The sequence below is a fragment of the Galleria mellonella genome, unplaced genomic scaffold (assembly GCF_026898425.1).
Source record: "Galleria mellonella isolate WM207_F2 unplaced genomic scaffold, CSIRO_AGI_GalMel_v1 utg173, whole genome shotgun sequence".
NCBI classification, from domain to species: domain Eukaryota; kingdom Metazoa; phylum Arthropoda; class Insecta; order Lepidoptera; family Pyralidae; genus Galleria; species Galleria mellonella.
Window position 1 is genome coordinate 6,053,547 of NW_026442016.1, and position 15,320 is coordinate 6,068,866.

General features: G+C 33.4%; 1 protein-coding gene across 6 annotated transcripts; it reads right to left on the bottom strand.

Moving 5' to 3' along the window:
* Positions 1-748: 748 nt before the first annotated feature.
* Positions 749-14,663, bottom strand: LOC113515412 (PHD finger protein 14). 6 transcript variants are annotated; one of them, XM_031910624.2, is made up of 21 exons: positions 14,362-14,663; positions 14,125-14,286; positions 13,720-13,862; positions 13,483-13,594; positions 13,148-13,276; positions 12,717-12,799; positions 11,972-12,126; positions 11,582-11,734; positions 11,354-11,469; positions 10,744-10,862; positions 10,172-10,357; positions 9,248-9,438; positions 7,235-7,284; positions 5,832-5,988; positions 4,732-5,527; positions 4,555-4,662; positions 4,390-4,467; positions 4,109-4,162; positions 2,682-2,857; positions 1,357-1,465; positions 749-1,005 (listed from the first exon to the last, which is right to left on the bottom strand). In XM_031910624.2, the coding sequence occupies exons 1-21, from the start codon at positions 14,369-14,371 to the stop codon at positions 985-987; spliced, it is 3,108 nt and encodes a 1,035-aa protein (XP_031766484.2). In that variant the 5' UTR covers positions 14,372-14,663; the 3' UTR covers positions 749-984. The 6 variants fall into 6 exon arrangements, with proteins under 6 accessions (XP_031766484.2, XP_031766481.2, XP_052749259.1 ...); XM_031910621.2 differs by having other exon boundaries at positions 7,235-7,341; XM_052893299.1 differs by having other exon boundaries at positions 7,235-7,356.
* Between the last annotated feature and the right edge of the window lie 657 nt (positions 14,664-15,320).

The window sequence follows — 15,320 nt, forward strand, 5'->3', positions numbered from 1 at the left end:
CCGCAAGTTGGTTTGACCAGTGTTATAAAAAAAAAAGGAAAATGGACACCGAAACTTCGTTCAAAATAAATATATCTGTTTTAGTTAGGAATGTCAGTTGTTGTTAGCAAGATTTGTTAGCTGACTGCCTGTAAAATATGTGACTGTGATCTGTTACGTACCTAGAAATTAAAACGAACAAGACAATATTTTGCAGTGCGGGGTGCGCACTGAGCTCTAAAGAAAAAAAATGTTCAACCATCTAAGAAAAATGTTCAACCATTTTTCTGGAAAATGGATTTTGAAAACTATTTTTAAACTATTATTAAAATTATAAAGAAGTTGTTTCTATAAAATACCAGTAAATCGATTTTAAAATCTAATCTTTAACACTCGAAACTCGAAAGTTACACAAAAATGAAGTCTCACAAAACCTTAAGCTAGTTTTGTGAGACTTCATTTCTGTGTAACTGATAAACTCTCAATGAATGTCAATATCCTCAAAAGACTTAGAGAATTTTATCGACTTGTCTTCTTATCAAATTTATAAAGACGTCTAAGTTCTATGTGACTACTGAATTCAAGGATATATTATAAATCGCTTTATTGACTTAGATGAAACACTAATGAAGATAGGCTATAATAATCACTTAAGTATCGAGTTTAGTAGAATTTTCAACATTCTCGAGACAAGAATAAGGACTGACATCAATTACAATTTTATTGTATTAGTACAATTGTATTAGGTAACAAATTAAACAACATTAGATAAATTTATGTGCACATTTATTACGTAAAATAAATTTATAATATTGATTGAATAGATTTTGTAATCAGAAATTATTCTTAAAGATAAATTTGACAAAGAGAATTATAACGTAATACAACACTATAAGAGAATGTTACGAATACTAAGATGACACAAAGTTAGACAGTATTAACAACAGACACAAACCTTATATATTATGTAATATGTCAGCTCAGCATTGTGTACGCGTAGCCATCTCAGTTATTTTCTTCGTTGTCCTGCAAAAATATATTACAGATTGTTTTTCCTGTTCATATGATCTAGTTTATCCTATATCTCCACTTTGTAGATAAAGAATTCAATTTCTGTACATCTGTAGATCTTGAATGAACATTTCTTTGAGGTGAAACATTGTATTATAAAAATTTCAGCCATTCATTATTTCTAATTAAATTAATAAAGATATCCAAATATCATAATGATTTCTGTAGTATATTATACTATAAGTAAATATATATTAATTAATACGTCATTTCTCTGCGATCTTTTATAATAAATTATTAAAAGATCGCAAAGAAATGACGTCAAAAATACAAAAAAATTGTATATATTGTGAAACAAATACTAACTGTGGGATCACAGTCCGCACAATGCCATGAGTAACCACGCTTTTTCGGATTCTTGTTCAGCGGCGGTTCTAAGCAGGTGAAGTGGTACCGCTTAAAACATTCATCGCATCTGTAAAAACATACTATTTATTATAACTGATTATATTACAATAATAAAAAGACATAATTTTCATTAAGTTTAGACATTAAAATAAGATAAAGTAACCGTAGTAATAACAATATTATTAATTTAATAATGAGTAAAAGATTACATACAAAATGAAAAATACTAAGTAATTGGTGCGAGAAATAGAAAGATTTAAGTTACGACTCATTCACGTTTACATCGACATTATTTATTCATATTAAGATACGGGCTTTTTTTAGGCATAAAGAACTGTAACATTGATTAGATTGTGTGAAATTTCTGAGGTTTGGGAAGCCTCTGCTTTCAATTTATCAATACAAATTATGTGACGTAAACATTAATGCAGCAATAACGCTAGTAACTTAAACAGAGATTTTAAAATCAACGGTACTTTATTGGTTAAACATCATCTTCCAGCCTTTATCCTAATTATTTGGGGTCGTTGTAATATAATTTTATTCATATTACACAAGATTTTTACTTTAGGTTTTACGACCAAAATTATCAATAGTTTTATTTCATTTTTTATTTTTATATGTGTGTTACGCTATATCTTTGCCAAATTTCATTGATTACGACATTTTTTTTACAATAAATAAGATTTAGATTTTCTCAGTCTAAAATAACTTTTAAAAAACTACTGGCACTTTTTTGTTATATTTAAAATTATTTTCCACCGAACCCTTAAAAAAGGTGCATATCGTCATAGTCGTAGAATACTGACGAATCTATATATGTAATATTTGTCAGATCCGTCAGTATTCTATGACTATGACGATATGAGCTTTTAGACGTGACTTAGACCGTCATCATTGTAGTGATCTATTGACCCAGCAATTAAGCCACACATAACTCTGTTGAAATATACAAAAAGGTAATTTTTGTCGTTTAATCGTACTAACAATGGCCGCGTGGTCCCGGCATAGAATAGGCCACCCTTTCCTTTCCCGTTTATGTCGTAAGAGCCAACTACGGGAGGGCGAGGGTCCATTGCCCCTCTTAAAACATCTCCAAAGCCTGACTGCGGTTGCCAATGCATATGTCAAGCTTAGCAACTACTGGCAAAACCCCCCAAGGGAGAATCTAATGTTCAACAGTGGACAATTAATGTCTGATATGATGATGATGATGATGATGTACTAATAATAATCGTAATATTATCTAGGCTTAAACAATTTATCAGACATGCAATGCTTACCGCACGAGGTTGGTGGTATTGCCGGGCTCGGTGCAGACGTCGCAGTGCGTCATGGGCGTAAGCGCAGCCGCAGGGCCAGCCCCCGCCGCGCCGTCCGCGCCCGCGCCCGCGCCCGCTCCCGCGCCCGCTCCCGCTCCCGCTATGTCCGCGCCCCGCGCGCCCCTCACCCGCGAACGCTAACGCACATTATATGGTAACGTACCATAAACGATCATAACATTAAACGTAAGAGCAGACGACAGTTAAAACAACATATATTTTACAATTTTCTCAAACATCTTTATGTCACCTTTTTAAGTCTGCATTATCCCTTTCGGACCCAAGATTTTTATTCTTTCAGATTAAATATATTTTTGTGTTTTGGAGCCAAGCCATCTTGCCGGCACGCACGAGACTACTGCGCCACCTAACCGCTAAAATGATTTCTTATTGGCTGGTTTAGAATCTCACTATCATGTTATTTCAGCTTCGTGCGTAAAAATGAATTTAAGAATTTTTTAAAGTTACAACTCACGCCCGTATCGTTCAGGTCTGAAAGGGCTATGGAACACCAGACTGTGGATTAATATTAGCGTATGCTAAAAAGAAGAGATACTCTGCAATACAAGGCCGAGCTGAGTTTGTAACTTTTGAACGAAAGATGAACAAGCATAAAGTACTCGAATATAAATATGTAAATAACTAAATAAATACTTAACGTAGTAGTAGTAAAAACTCAACAAAAATAGCACCACATTTAAATAACAAGTAATACACTCTCAATCTAAATCTCTAATATGCTCACAGCCAGTACTTTTTGCATAAATTTAAGTAAAATATAAATGAGTGGAAAAAAATTATAACGCCTCTATTTCCTTGTCTAATTCCAATAAAATCATACATTTAAAAGAAAATATAGACTACCTATCCCTAATCTATCTATACTTCCCCGTAATATCCACACAATACAAACATGAAAGTAACTATGTACTTCGATTTTTTAAATCTAAATAACCATACAGGACATAAAACACTTTTTTTTATAACCCTTAATAGCCAAACATAATCAACAAAAATGTTCACATAAGCGGACATAATATTACAAGCGCCGGATGCGAAGCCTGAGATGCCTAACGCTGCTCGCGGTGCTAACCTGCAGAGTGCAGGAGATATATACTTATGTGTTGAGAAAAACCGGATTTTTTAAGTATATACTTGACACTATTTGACATTACACTAGAAATAACACCAAAATTACATGATTATTATATGTAGGATAGAGAATTCTTATTTATGTATTAATTATTTTAACAATATTAAGATAGAAGACATTGTTAGGTAATATAATTTTCTGTCCACTAAATATACATATTTACCTACATAAAATACTAATCAATAAATTTTAAACATACAGAATAATATTAAAATATAACATTAAAAATACTTACCTTCGGTTTTGTAATATTTGGTTCACTAGCTTTATCCGTTGGATTAGTGAGAAGCTTGTAGAAATAAAATAACGAATTACAGATAATTCTTTTCTTTCTAATTAGTAACAGTACATAGGACTTCTTCAAAGATCCTTTGCATTCAAACAGAAGCTAACGTAATTAACTAATTATGTTTAAGTTCTTTAGAAAAATGTACATTTATACAAGTACGCAATCTAATGTACCTAATTAAACTTCCTGTCATTCTATAATCAAGGACAGCAATTAATAATACTTACAGGTGGCGAAATATCTGTTTCGACGACTGCCGGAACATCACCCGAGAGATTCGGTTTAGTCGTCGCTTGTTCTGCTTGCTGCATACAAATTTATATTGACATTAAAAAAAAACTATAACATATACATTCATATAATATATTAAGCACAGTTTAATAAATTATTACCTTTGAAAGTTTCTTCATTACCGCTGGTGGAGGTCCGTCATTACTATCAGTCGGAACGTAAAACATTTGCGTATCCAATGAACCATCGGGTTTGGGGATGGGTTTGATCTGAAAAATAAATAATTATCAACAATATTGCTTGTTAAAAACTATTAGTAATGTACTTGCAAATAATACCTTAATAGTAATTCTCGGATGAGGTGGTTCATTAGGATTCTCCATGTCCTGTAGCTTCTTTTTCCTCTTATGTTTATGTGACTTTGATGGAGTCCGCATAAAGTCAGGCGAATACCTCGAGCGGTGTTTTTCTTTCCTGCGCTTTCTATTTGCTTTATAAGTAGCAATATCCGATGAAAGATTTGCGAGTGTGTTCTCTATGGAACTTTCGATTGCTTTGCTATCTCTTTCTTTCGACTCGTTTAAAAGAGAGGAGAATGATATATTTTGAGGTAAAAAACTTTCATCTCGTTTATTAAGGGCAATGTTCGTAGAGGCATTCGAATTCTCATTATGTGAATCATTGGGACTGTCTGCCACAATAGGAGTTATTGACATTAATGGGGTGTTCGTCAACGTGGGCGAAGTGAAACTGCGCTTAATCTTTTTAGATGGACTATCACCCTCCCCAGCTGACCCAGACGTATGCTCTTTCTGTTTAGATTTTTTTATCTTTTTATCCTTCTTTTTAAGTTCTGAACTTTCATTGCCATCGCTGCTGAATTCGAACGGCTTTATGGTTACTTTTATTGGAGACATATTTTCTGAGGACGCAATCTTTATCTTTTCAGTCTTCAGACGATGAGGTTTTTCAGATTTTTGTTTTGGTGGTGGCGAATTAGGTGTGGAGCCGGGGCTCGCCGGTTCTGTAATAATGGCCCCATCTTTACTGTACCGTATACGTGACCTTCTTGGCACCTTCTTTTCTAATACCTCTGGTTCGGAATCAGATGTCTTGTCACATTCAGAACATTGCCTAAAAATGAAAAGTGATTTAATGTAAAACATACAAAAAATATTTGATAATTAAATGAGTTAATTGTAATAGACGAAGAATATTCGTTTATTGCAATTAACAATAAAATTAAGAATTATAAATAAAATGATCTTCTACAGATATTCTCATTTGAGATTTTATTAAAATGGTTTGTGTAATTTTGCCATTTTATTTCCCCGGGACTCATATATCGACCAGAAGCATAAAATCAATAAATTATTGTATGTGAAAGTATTGTCGAATAAACTTTTTTCATATATCAGAAGAAGCATGTGATACCAACCATCCGTAGAGCTTGCTCTTCTTGGGCGGACGCTGCAACGGCGGCTTCAAGCAATGCAGATGGTAGTGGTGGTGACAGGTGTCACAGGCGGCCATCAGGTGGCGCTCGCTACTGCGGCCACACGCCGCGCACTCTCGCGCCGCCAGCGCGTCCGATGCTGCCACCGGGACATACACTACGTTACCCTATCTTTGCTCCATACTCATATACTACCCACTATATAAATGGAATATAAATGCAAACAAGCAAAATAACATATAAAATTGTACAGAAACGCCATTTCTTGTGTTTTGGCCACGAATTTTCTTCTATAGCATTCTCATATCGCGACGATAAAATTGGGGCGTACGGTGCTACAATAAATCTTAAAAGCGCGGATAAGCACAATATATATACATATATATATACATACATATATATATACATATATATATATATATATATATATATATATATATATATATATATATATATATATATATATATATATATATATATTACGATCTTTCATTAAGATCATTATAGGTGCCTTCGATCCGCATAAGCAATACTCATTTTGCTTCCGCTTATTCAAAGCAACCAGATATTGATAATTTTTATGAAAACATAGATAAACTTGTTAAATGTTGCTAAAATTTTTAAACTTGTAAAAATATATTTATAGCTACGTCTAAGGTATAGAGTAATGACACTTTACATTCTCCAACTCGCTCTCATTCTCAACTCTGTTACCACATAATTTTTTTGAATTTATTTAATACAAAAACTTGACAATACAAACGCATGCAGTTGCAACAACTACAAATTATTTTTTTTTTTTTATATAATATTTAGAGTAGCAAACAAACAGACGGCTTACCTGCTGGAAAACGATAGATTTGATTCTTATGCGATTAATCTTAAATATTCGAAAGTAATTACAGAATTTTGAAACGACGCCGCGACGGGTAAAAACTGTTTGACTACTTCTTACGGAAAAATGTTGAATTTTATAGATAGATTTTATTACTAAGACTTAATTTGCTATATCCATTATAACAAAATGGAGACTCATCAAACTTAAACCGTTTCGAAGCAAACAATGCTTTGAGGAAAATTTCAGAAAGAAACGAGTATGAACTCAGCTGACCAGTTTGGTTTCAAAATACAATATCTCTCATGTCTATAGCGAACATGGAAAAATGATGATAAAATAGATATCTGGGCAAAGAGAGACAGACAATGTACTTGTACAAAAATTAGCTATACCTGCATGGCTATATTTCAATTTGGAAAAATATGGTAATGAAATCAGAGAGTACGTAATTACGAGATGGTATCTTAGTCCTCAAATATCTACTGGCAACAAGCAAAGTTAACTATTTAAAATTCTATTAAGTGGACTAGTAAATTAATTTGCTCACCTTCAAGTGACGTAGACAGTACTTTTCCATGGCGAGCGTCCGGGTTGTCGCTAAGAGGAAAACCAACGCCCATCTTAAGTGCTGCCGCAGTGGGCACAGACATTGACCTGGTGGCCGACCCACTATGCATTATACGACCGAATGAAGTATCTACATCCGGAGCCCCCACCCTGGCAATTTAATAAGAAAAACCTCAAGACGAGTTAGTATGATTATAATTATTAAATATTTTGTATTTTTATAATATGTTCTCACATAATTCAAATCATTTTTCATATTAACGTCTTGCGATTTAAAACTGGCAGAACTGGGGCTCTGCTCTAACATATTTTGTACCAAATAAGCTTTAATAGCTCATTTTTAATGAGATATGACACTGAAAATATTAAATGAAATTACATTACTTCTGCATAATGAAATAAGTAAAATTAATACGTCATAAAGAATATTATTTGTTTAATAATAGTTAATCATCCCATAACATCCCCCAATAAATTAAAAATCAAGACTACATTCGCTGATAGATAAAAGTTTATAAAATACAGATCCTTGTCTCTACAAATAACCATTATTTATTTATTTAACTCTTTATTGCACCATAAATAAAAATATACAATGACAATAATTCAAGTGAAATACAGTAACATAAATACAGATTGAAATATACACATAAAGGTACAAAAGGCGGTCTTATCGCTAGGGCAATCTCTTACAGACAACCTTTGGTTAAAGGAGAACAGATAAAAATGTGCAACTATTTATGCAGTATGTGACTTTTTTTATGCAACTTAGAATGGCAAACAATATGACGGCCCCCCTGATGGAAAATGGTAACCGTCGCCTACAGACATGAACAGTACCGTGCATACGAGGTATTTGTCCGGAAAGTACGTATAAAAGTTTTTTAAAAATTTTATTTTACAATTATTCAGGTAAATCAATTTTATCCCCTTCAAAGTACCCCCTGTGACATAATGCACTTGTGCCAACGCCGTTTCCACTGTGAGAAGGCTCCTTGAAAGTCCTCTGGTTGTAGGTTTCTCAGCTGCCCCGTCGTAGCTTTTTTTATCTCATTTATGTCCCCCAAATGCCGCCCCCGAAGTACCAATTTGGTTTTTGGGAACAAGAAGAAGTCACACGGGGCCAAATCCGGCGAATAGGGGGTGTTCGGTCACCGTAATGGAATTTTTACTCAAAAACTCACGGAACGATCTTGGCGCAAATTTTTTTCATTTGAAGTTCGTTTCTTAGAATTTCGTGGACCACGGTTTTGCCCAAATTAAGCTCTTCAGCCACCTGTCTGACCGTTAAACGACGGTCCCCATTAACACAAGTTCGAATTCTTTCCACGTTTTCGTCGGAATGTGAAGTGGAAGGACGTCCTGAACGTGGGTCATCTTGAACGCTTTCTCGGCCCTCTCTGAATCTTTTTAGCCACTTGTGGACGGTTGGTTCCTTCACAGCATCATCCCCATAAACTGTTCTGAGATCGGCAAAAATTTCACGGCCATTCTTGCCGAGTTTCGAGAGAAACTTGATTACGACGCGCTGCTCTTCAACGGAAGCGGGCTCCATGCCGACGGGGTTTCGTTAAGAGGTAACTTCACAGATGGCGTGACAAACCAGTTCGCACCGCACGGCGGTCAGACCAGAACTGAAGCATTGTTAGGGACATAAGGAAGGGGTCCTGCGCTTACCTGGCCTCCCCACTCCTCTTTCTCGCATTCCAGAACACTTTTATACGAACTTTCCGGACAGACCTCGTATAACAGAATATACTATTTCGCCCATGATACCCCCATGCGTTGACATTCCTGAGGAATCAGGTATTATTCCACTGTACCCAGTAAATTCATAATCAAACATCAATGTCCTACAGAGTTTTAATTTTCAGCTAATAAATATTTTGTATATCAATGTTCCTTAGTGAAAGAAATCATACATTTATAGGAAAAACCACTTAATCCTTAAAAAATCATATGATAATGTAATCTGGAATCTCATAATACATACCGCTTCTGGAGTTGCTGAGGCGTAACTTTAGGAGTTGAGCGAGCAATTACTGGTGGTAGCAAAGGTTTATCTTCTAAAATGGGCGGTGTTACCTTCTTGGGACACACAGCTAGGATTGCTTCATATATCTTCTGGAGAGCTTGTCGAGTTGAAGACATCTCAACCAAAGCTTCCGTGTTCTCTTTAGATGCCTAAATTATGATTGATACTATTAATTATATATAAATAGTTAAGTATATAAATACTTCTCAAATAAGAGATCTACGTTCAGTAGTGGATAGTTAACGTTAAGGTTGGTATGGTATAATATAGTGTATACTATATGATAGTAAATACGTGGATTATGTAAATACTTCTAAATGCAATGGAATTATTAGGTAAATTTTCTTATTAGACATTGTTAAAGCATTAATAATATGTCGTGAATACTCATCACTCCTGCGTATAATGAAGCGTTTTCAGCGGTAAAGCCAATGGACGACTGCTAAGTTATTAATAAACAATCACCCACAACAACAACCATTCACAAGAGTCGCTCACACGTCATCGTGAGAACGCCAATCATAACGCAGGAGAAAATTACATGACCTTTCAGGTTTTTAACTGTAACTTACTTGCAAAACAAGCTTCAGCGCATTACATCAAATTTATATTCAATACAACGCTTCAAAATTATTTATTTTTATTTACCCTAGTTAAACCACTTCAAATATTAGATGTATTTATTCATCATCATCATTATATCATCCGTTCATCATCAAAACGCAAACGCACATCATTAACAGACATCAAAATAAGTTATATCTTCAATGAAATTAGTTTTTGTATTGATTACTGTATTCAATTAAGGGTAAAATCTTAACATGTATTATACATTTTTGTGACTATTTTAGCACAGCTGACATTTACCACACAGTAGCTTACCTCATCATACTCTGTTCGTAATTTATCATCTTCAGCTAACAAGGTCTCGTTCTCCTTAGTAAGACGTTCAAGTGATTTGCGTAAAGATGTAACACGAGAATTTCTATCCAAATAGTAACCGACAAACTCTACAGAGAATGCTGGTGGCACGTGCCAGCGGCGAGACACATCCTTAAGGGCAGCCATCTGTACACAAAATCGATAATATGAATAAAATATTCACAAACAAGAAATAAATTAAGCAACAGGTTACCTCTATCTAGGTGGGCTATTAGCTTGTTTCCCATTCCATAGAATAAAAAAAAAAGAGAGATATAGTATCACCACACATTTTGTTTGCATTTCAACATATCTCATTATCTTATAAGGCAGTTGCTTCTGTTATAACTTTTATTTAGCAAATATGTTTCAACAGTTCTCAATAAATAGCAATCAATGGGGTTTACTTCCGTGCCCGCAACATACTAATATTGTTATAATTGAAGTTACCATCTTTTCGTGAAACAGTTTCTTCATTAGAATAATTAGTTTACATATTTATTATGTTTTCAATACAATACCAAACAAAATACCTGTGCATCTTGAAACTCGAGCGCATGCGTGTCTATACCCATACATTCAGCTTTCAATTGGAACTTCCTCATTGCTGACGCACTACTGTAGAGCATACGAGCCATTTTCTGAGTTGGCACTGTAAAAAGTAATAAGCTTTAAGCAAGAGGTAGATAAAAAGAACCAATGGCATTTATTTAGCCGTTTAGATACATCTCATACTTAATTATTCATAAATCATTAACTTATAAAGCAAACAAAATAAATTTTGTAAAATACCTTAATTATTTATGGTGTATTAGCTAAGCTCGCGACTTTGACCATGTGGTACTCAAATTAATTTATTTTTAAAAACCAATACACTAATAAACTTAGCTTGTACGGCATGATTTGGCATAAAGGATGAAAAAATTATGCAGTGAAGTTACTAGGTTCGAACTAGAAACAAAGGTTAGCCACTATTAGTTCTTTGGAATGGTACTTTTCTTGCCTTCTAAGTTAGTTTTTTTTTTAAAAAAAAAGCTGAGTATACAGACTTTTAGACCTTTATAATTTTATTATAGTATTTATATCAAAAATACTATCTTTTCTTTCCTTTATTGTTATATTAAAAATGTAAGAGATTACTACCCCATGGAGGATTCCTATTTTCCTTCTGTTGCAAGTACTTCCTTCTGCATTTGACTAATTTGCGTTGGAATCTTTGATTCTCCTCTGTACTGATATTACTTTGGAGTTCCTGTTTCCTAAAATTTTGTTTATTGTTATTATAAATGTTAATAAATTGAATTTATAAATGTAAATAATCTATGCATTTAACACGTTAAACAAATATATTTTTTACAATGAAACACATACCTTTTTTCTGTCCTCAGTTGTAAAGCCAACCAATTTCTCTTGCGTTTTTTCACTAAAGCCTTATCAGAATGTAACTTGCAGTGAGCATAGAAAGGGTCTGCTTGTTCTGCCTCCTCTGTGTGTGCTTCTGCCAACAAACCCTCTCGTTGACCACTGTAATCAATATCAATTTCTTGTTAAACTTCTCAATATATTTAGGACTAGCTTATTCTCCCAACTACATAGTTACTGCATAATGAACTATATAGCTTATTTGCTAATCCAATTAAAATTCATTCTTATATGTGATTGAGTAAGAAATATTTAAATATCCAATCATCTTTATAAACCTTTATGTTTATATAATATTAATATAATAATGTCATAACTTTGATTTGTAACCTTACTTACCAAGTGACATGGAAAAATGTCTTGCAAAGACCAGCATCACATCCAACACACACCCCAGTTCGAGCTAGAGTCGCATCTTCACACAGGGCGCAGGACCTAGCGCCCCACCGGGAGTAGGCCATCTCAAATAATGTCACGCCTGACAAATGTTCCACCTGTAATTATACTGAGTCAATTATTTTTTCAGCCTTTGCCTCCTGCCAAGTGCGGCAACTACTGGCAAACCCCACCTTTTGAGGAAGCCAATGTTCAGCAGTACACAACTGATATGATGATGATGATGATAATGAATTATTTTTTTATTATTAGTGTTATTATTACAAACAATACTTCTTTAGTATAAGTCTAGACACTTATTAAAGAGATAAAATATATAAAAGATTACTAAAAGTAATAACATTATATAAATGACTAGCGGCCCAGTATGTGCTTCTCTACATATAAAGTGAAATAAAAAAAAAATAAATGACCGCATGATAGACATAACATGCTTATACTGTCAACACTGAAAAAAGTTTCAATTTGACAGCACAATCCCCATCTTAAAAAAGTTCGAGTTTGACACAAAAATCTCCATTAACAAAATGATCCGCCATTTATTGAATTAATTTGTTACAAAAAATGTGATAAATGAAAAACCGCTGGAGTTTGTGCAAACTTCACATAAACCATCTACTAAATATTCTGAAGGTTTAAATTAAAAACCAATAAAATTGCTGAATATTTTGGTCCAAATTTACATTACCTCGGAAAATGCTACTCCTGGTACATACAATGCACATACTAAATGCACCCATGCTCCTACTTCAGTTTCTTTAAAAATTCCACCTGAAAATATAATGATATATTTATTTCACATTTGCATCTTCTATCATACATATATCAAATGATCCTACTACTACTTGGAGAAAATAGTATAAGTTCTCACTTGAAATCTTCCACTTTCATATACATAATTATTACATTACATTTTGTACTCATCATCATCATCATCATTTCAGTCATTAATTCTCAACTGCTGAACATATGTCTTCCCCTATTGGGGGGAGGTGTTGTACTTATATTGTACAATAATGTCTTTTGCATTTATAAGCAAGATATAACAATAAAATAATTTTGTCTTATTAACACATCCAATTAAAAATATTCTTCATTAAAAATATATTTTCACCTCACCTTTATTGGGGCATAATTCACAACTGGGATCTGTAACACCAGCCTTGCAAGCCTCACAAAACCATGGCTCTGTTGATGCAGAGCTGACTGTGCTGGATTCACTAGCCACATCAGAGACACCATAACAACCTGGTACAAGAACAAGAAACTGATAAAGAAATTACTAGTATTTAATCTGACTTATGTACAATAAAGATTTTTACTACTACTACTACTACTACCAACAAAGAATCTGCCTTATTTCATGTTTATTAATTTAAGCCCTTATTCATTTGTACAATTAAATTACTCTTTTTTGGTATGAACTATACAAAATAATTACATAATATCCATACCTTCATGTACAGTGACACCACATCCATCGCAACCAACAATCTCATTAAAATCATCACTTCTTGAACCCAAACAGCCTGCACATATTAATATATTGGCTAGATCACCAGGAAACTGCAAATAATAATTTAAATTTATAAATAATAATAAAAATGTATAATGCCTATCACATTTTTATCACCTAATTTTCTAATAATGTATTTTACTGACAAACTAAACATAACAATCTCATTAGATACCTTAAACTCTTTCTGTTTAGCTGTTTCAAGTATATCAGTAACTGAGATGTCTTCACCAATTTTGTTGTTAGAATTTTTATATTCATTTTCAGTATCAGAATTTGAGTCTTCTTCATCTGACGATTCACTGTTTGCATTCCCTTCTGTGAAATTAGAATTGAGATCAATGCATTATTATTATAGAAACTGATGAACTGAATGGTTTATAAGCAGACAATTTGTTAAAAGAAAATTCTACATTAAAGTGGTTGGTTTAGTCAATGGATACCTTAAGCCCCAAACTGAAGTTGTTAGTGGTCCTAAATAGACGAGCTTTCAGTTAATACCCTGCAAGTTGGTTGTTCTAAATGCTCTTTTATATTTAAAAATTGTAAGGAATGTTAATGAGCAGTACAATTCACTTACTTTTGTCATCATCGGAGTTTATAGAATAGTCGTCGCTCTCCTCAGGATGATCTTCAATACGAAAATCGGAATCATCAGAACTCTCCCCTTCTCCAAGATCGAAATCAAGTAAGGATTGCGGTTCAACTGGTTTCACCTTCCTCTTTGCAGGTCCACGACCCTCTAAAATATATTGATTTATGTAAATAAATCTGGCGGACAGCAGTAATCACAAACATGAGAAATAATATTACTTACGAGTGCTCATGTCGAATTAAAAAAATCGATATCACTTTAATTATACACATATATAGTTTTCATCTAAAAAAACAAAGCATTCAACCGGTGATTTCATTGCAATACAATCACATATAGATATAATATTCATCTAAATACAATTGCGTAAAAGAAATATCAATTTTAACAAATCGCAATAATATATGTATTGTTCATTACTGTCCTTCATACTTTGCAAAAAAAATTAATTAAAAGAAAACACGCAATTCAATAGATAATCAAATTGTGAACGTGAGTAATTAATGTTGTTATGGCAGCTATACAAATACTCAACTATATAACAGCTATGTAAAGAATAGCTGCAGTTAAGTTATTTGTTGTCGACGGAACTGGCTATTGGTTAAAGTTATCCTCGAGCGCCCGTACATCGCAGCAACGACCGACTATCAACAGGCAAATACGTTTGTTTTTCGTCCATAATTGAGGGTTTGTTTTATTATTGGATAATAACAGCTACAAAGTAGTGCGTTGAATAAATAAATAAACAAAATCACATAATCTAACTTATTAACTCACAAAATCACATCATTTAACTTATTGATGTCAAACCGGGTGTAATGCAACTAGGCAGTTACTATTGAGTCGATTATATTGAGTCTTTCATACAATAGCTTAATAACTGGTTATTTAGTTGGCTAGTACACCATTTATAGCCGGATAGTTTAGTTATTAAAAATTCGGCTAGTTACTATCGTTAGATTAATGTGATTGTAATATGATCCAATCCGGATTCCGGATCCGCCCAGAATTACTCTCTTTAGAAAAAAAAGGTGCTGATTTCAAAATTGAACGAAATTTATTTTCCACTTTAATAAATATAAGATAACGGCACTATTTATATTATATAACAGATTAAATATCTGTATAAAAGCCAAAGGTGGCAATTTCGAATAGATTTTTTTTTTATTTTTTGCTGCGAC

Bases quoted from the DNA above. Each gene is read 5' to 3' on its own strand.
- LOC113515412 (XM_031910611.2), bottom strand. The intron at 9,439-10,171 runs GTAAGCTACTGT...ATCATAATTTAG, and splicing joins TACGAACAGAGTATGATGAG to GCATCTAAAGAGAACACGGA. The intron at 1,466-2,681 runs GTAAGCATTGCA...ATGTTTTTACAG, and splicing joins AATACCACCAACCTCGTGCG to ATGCGATGAATGTTTTAAGC.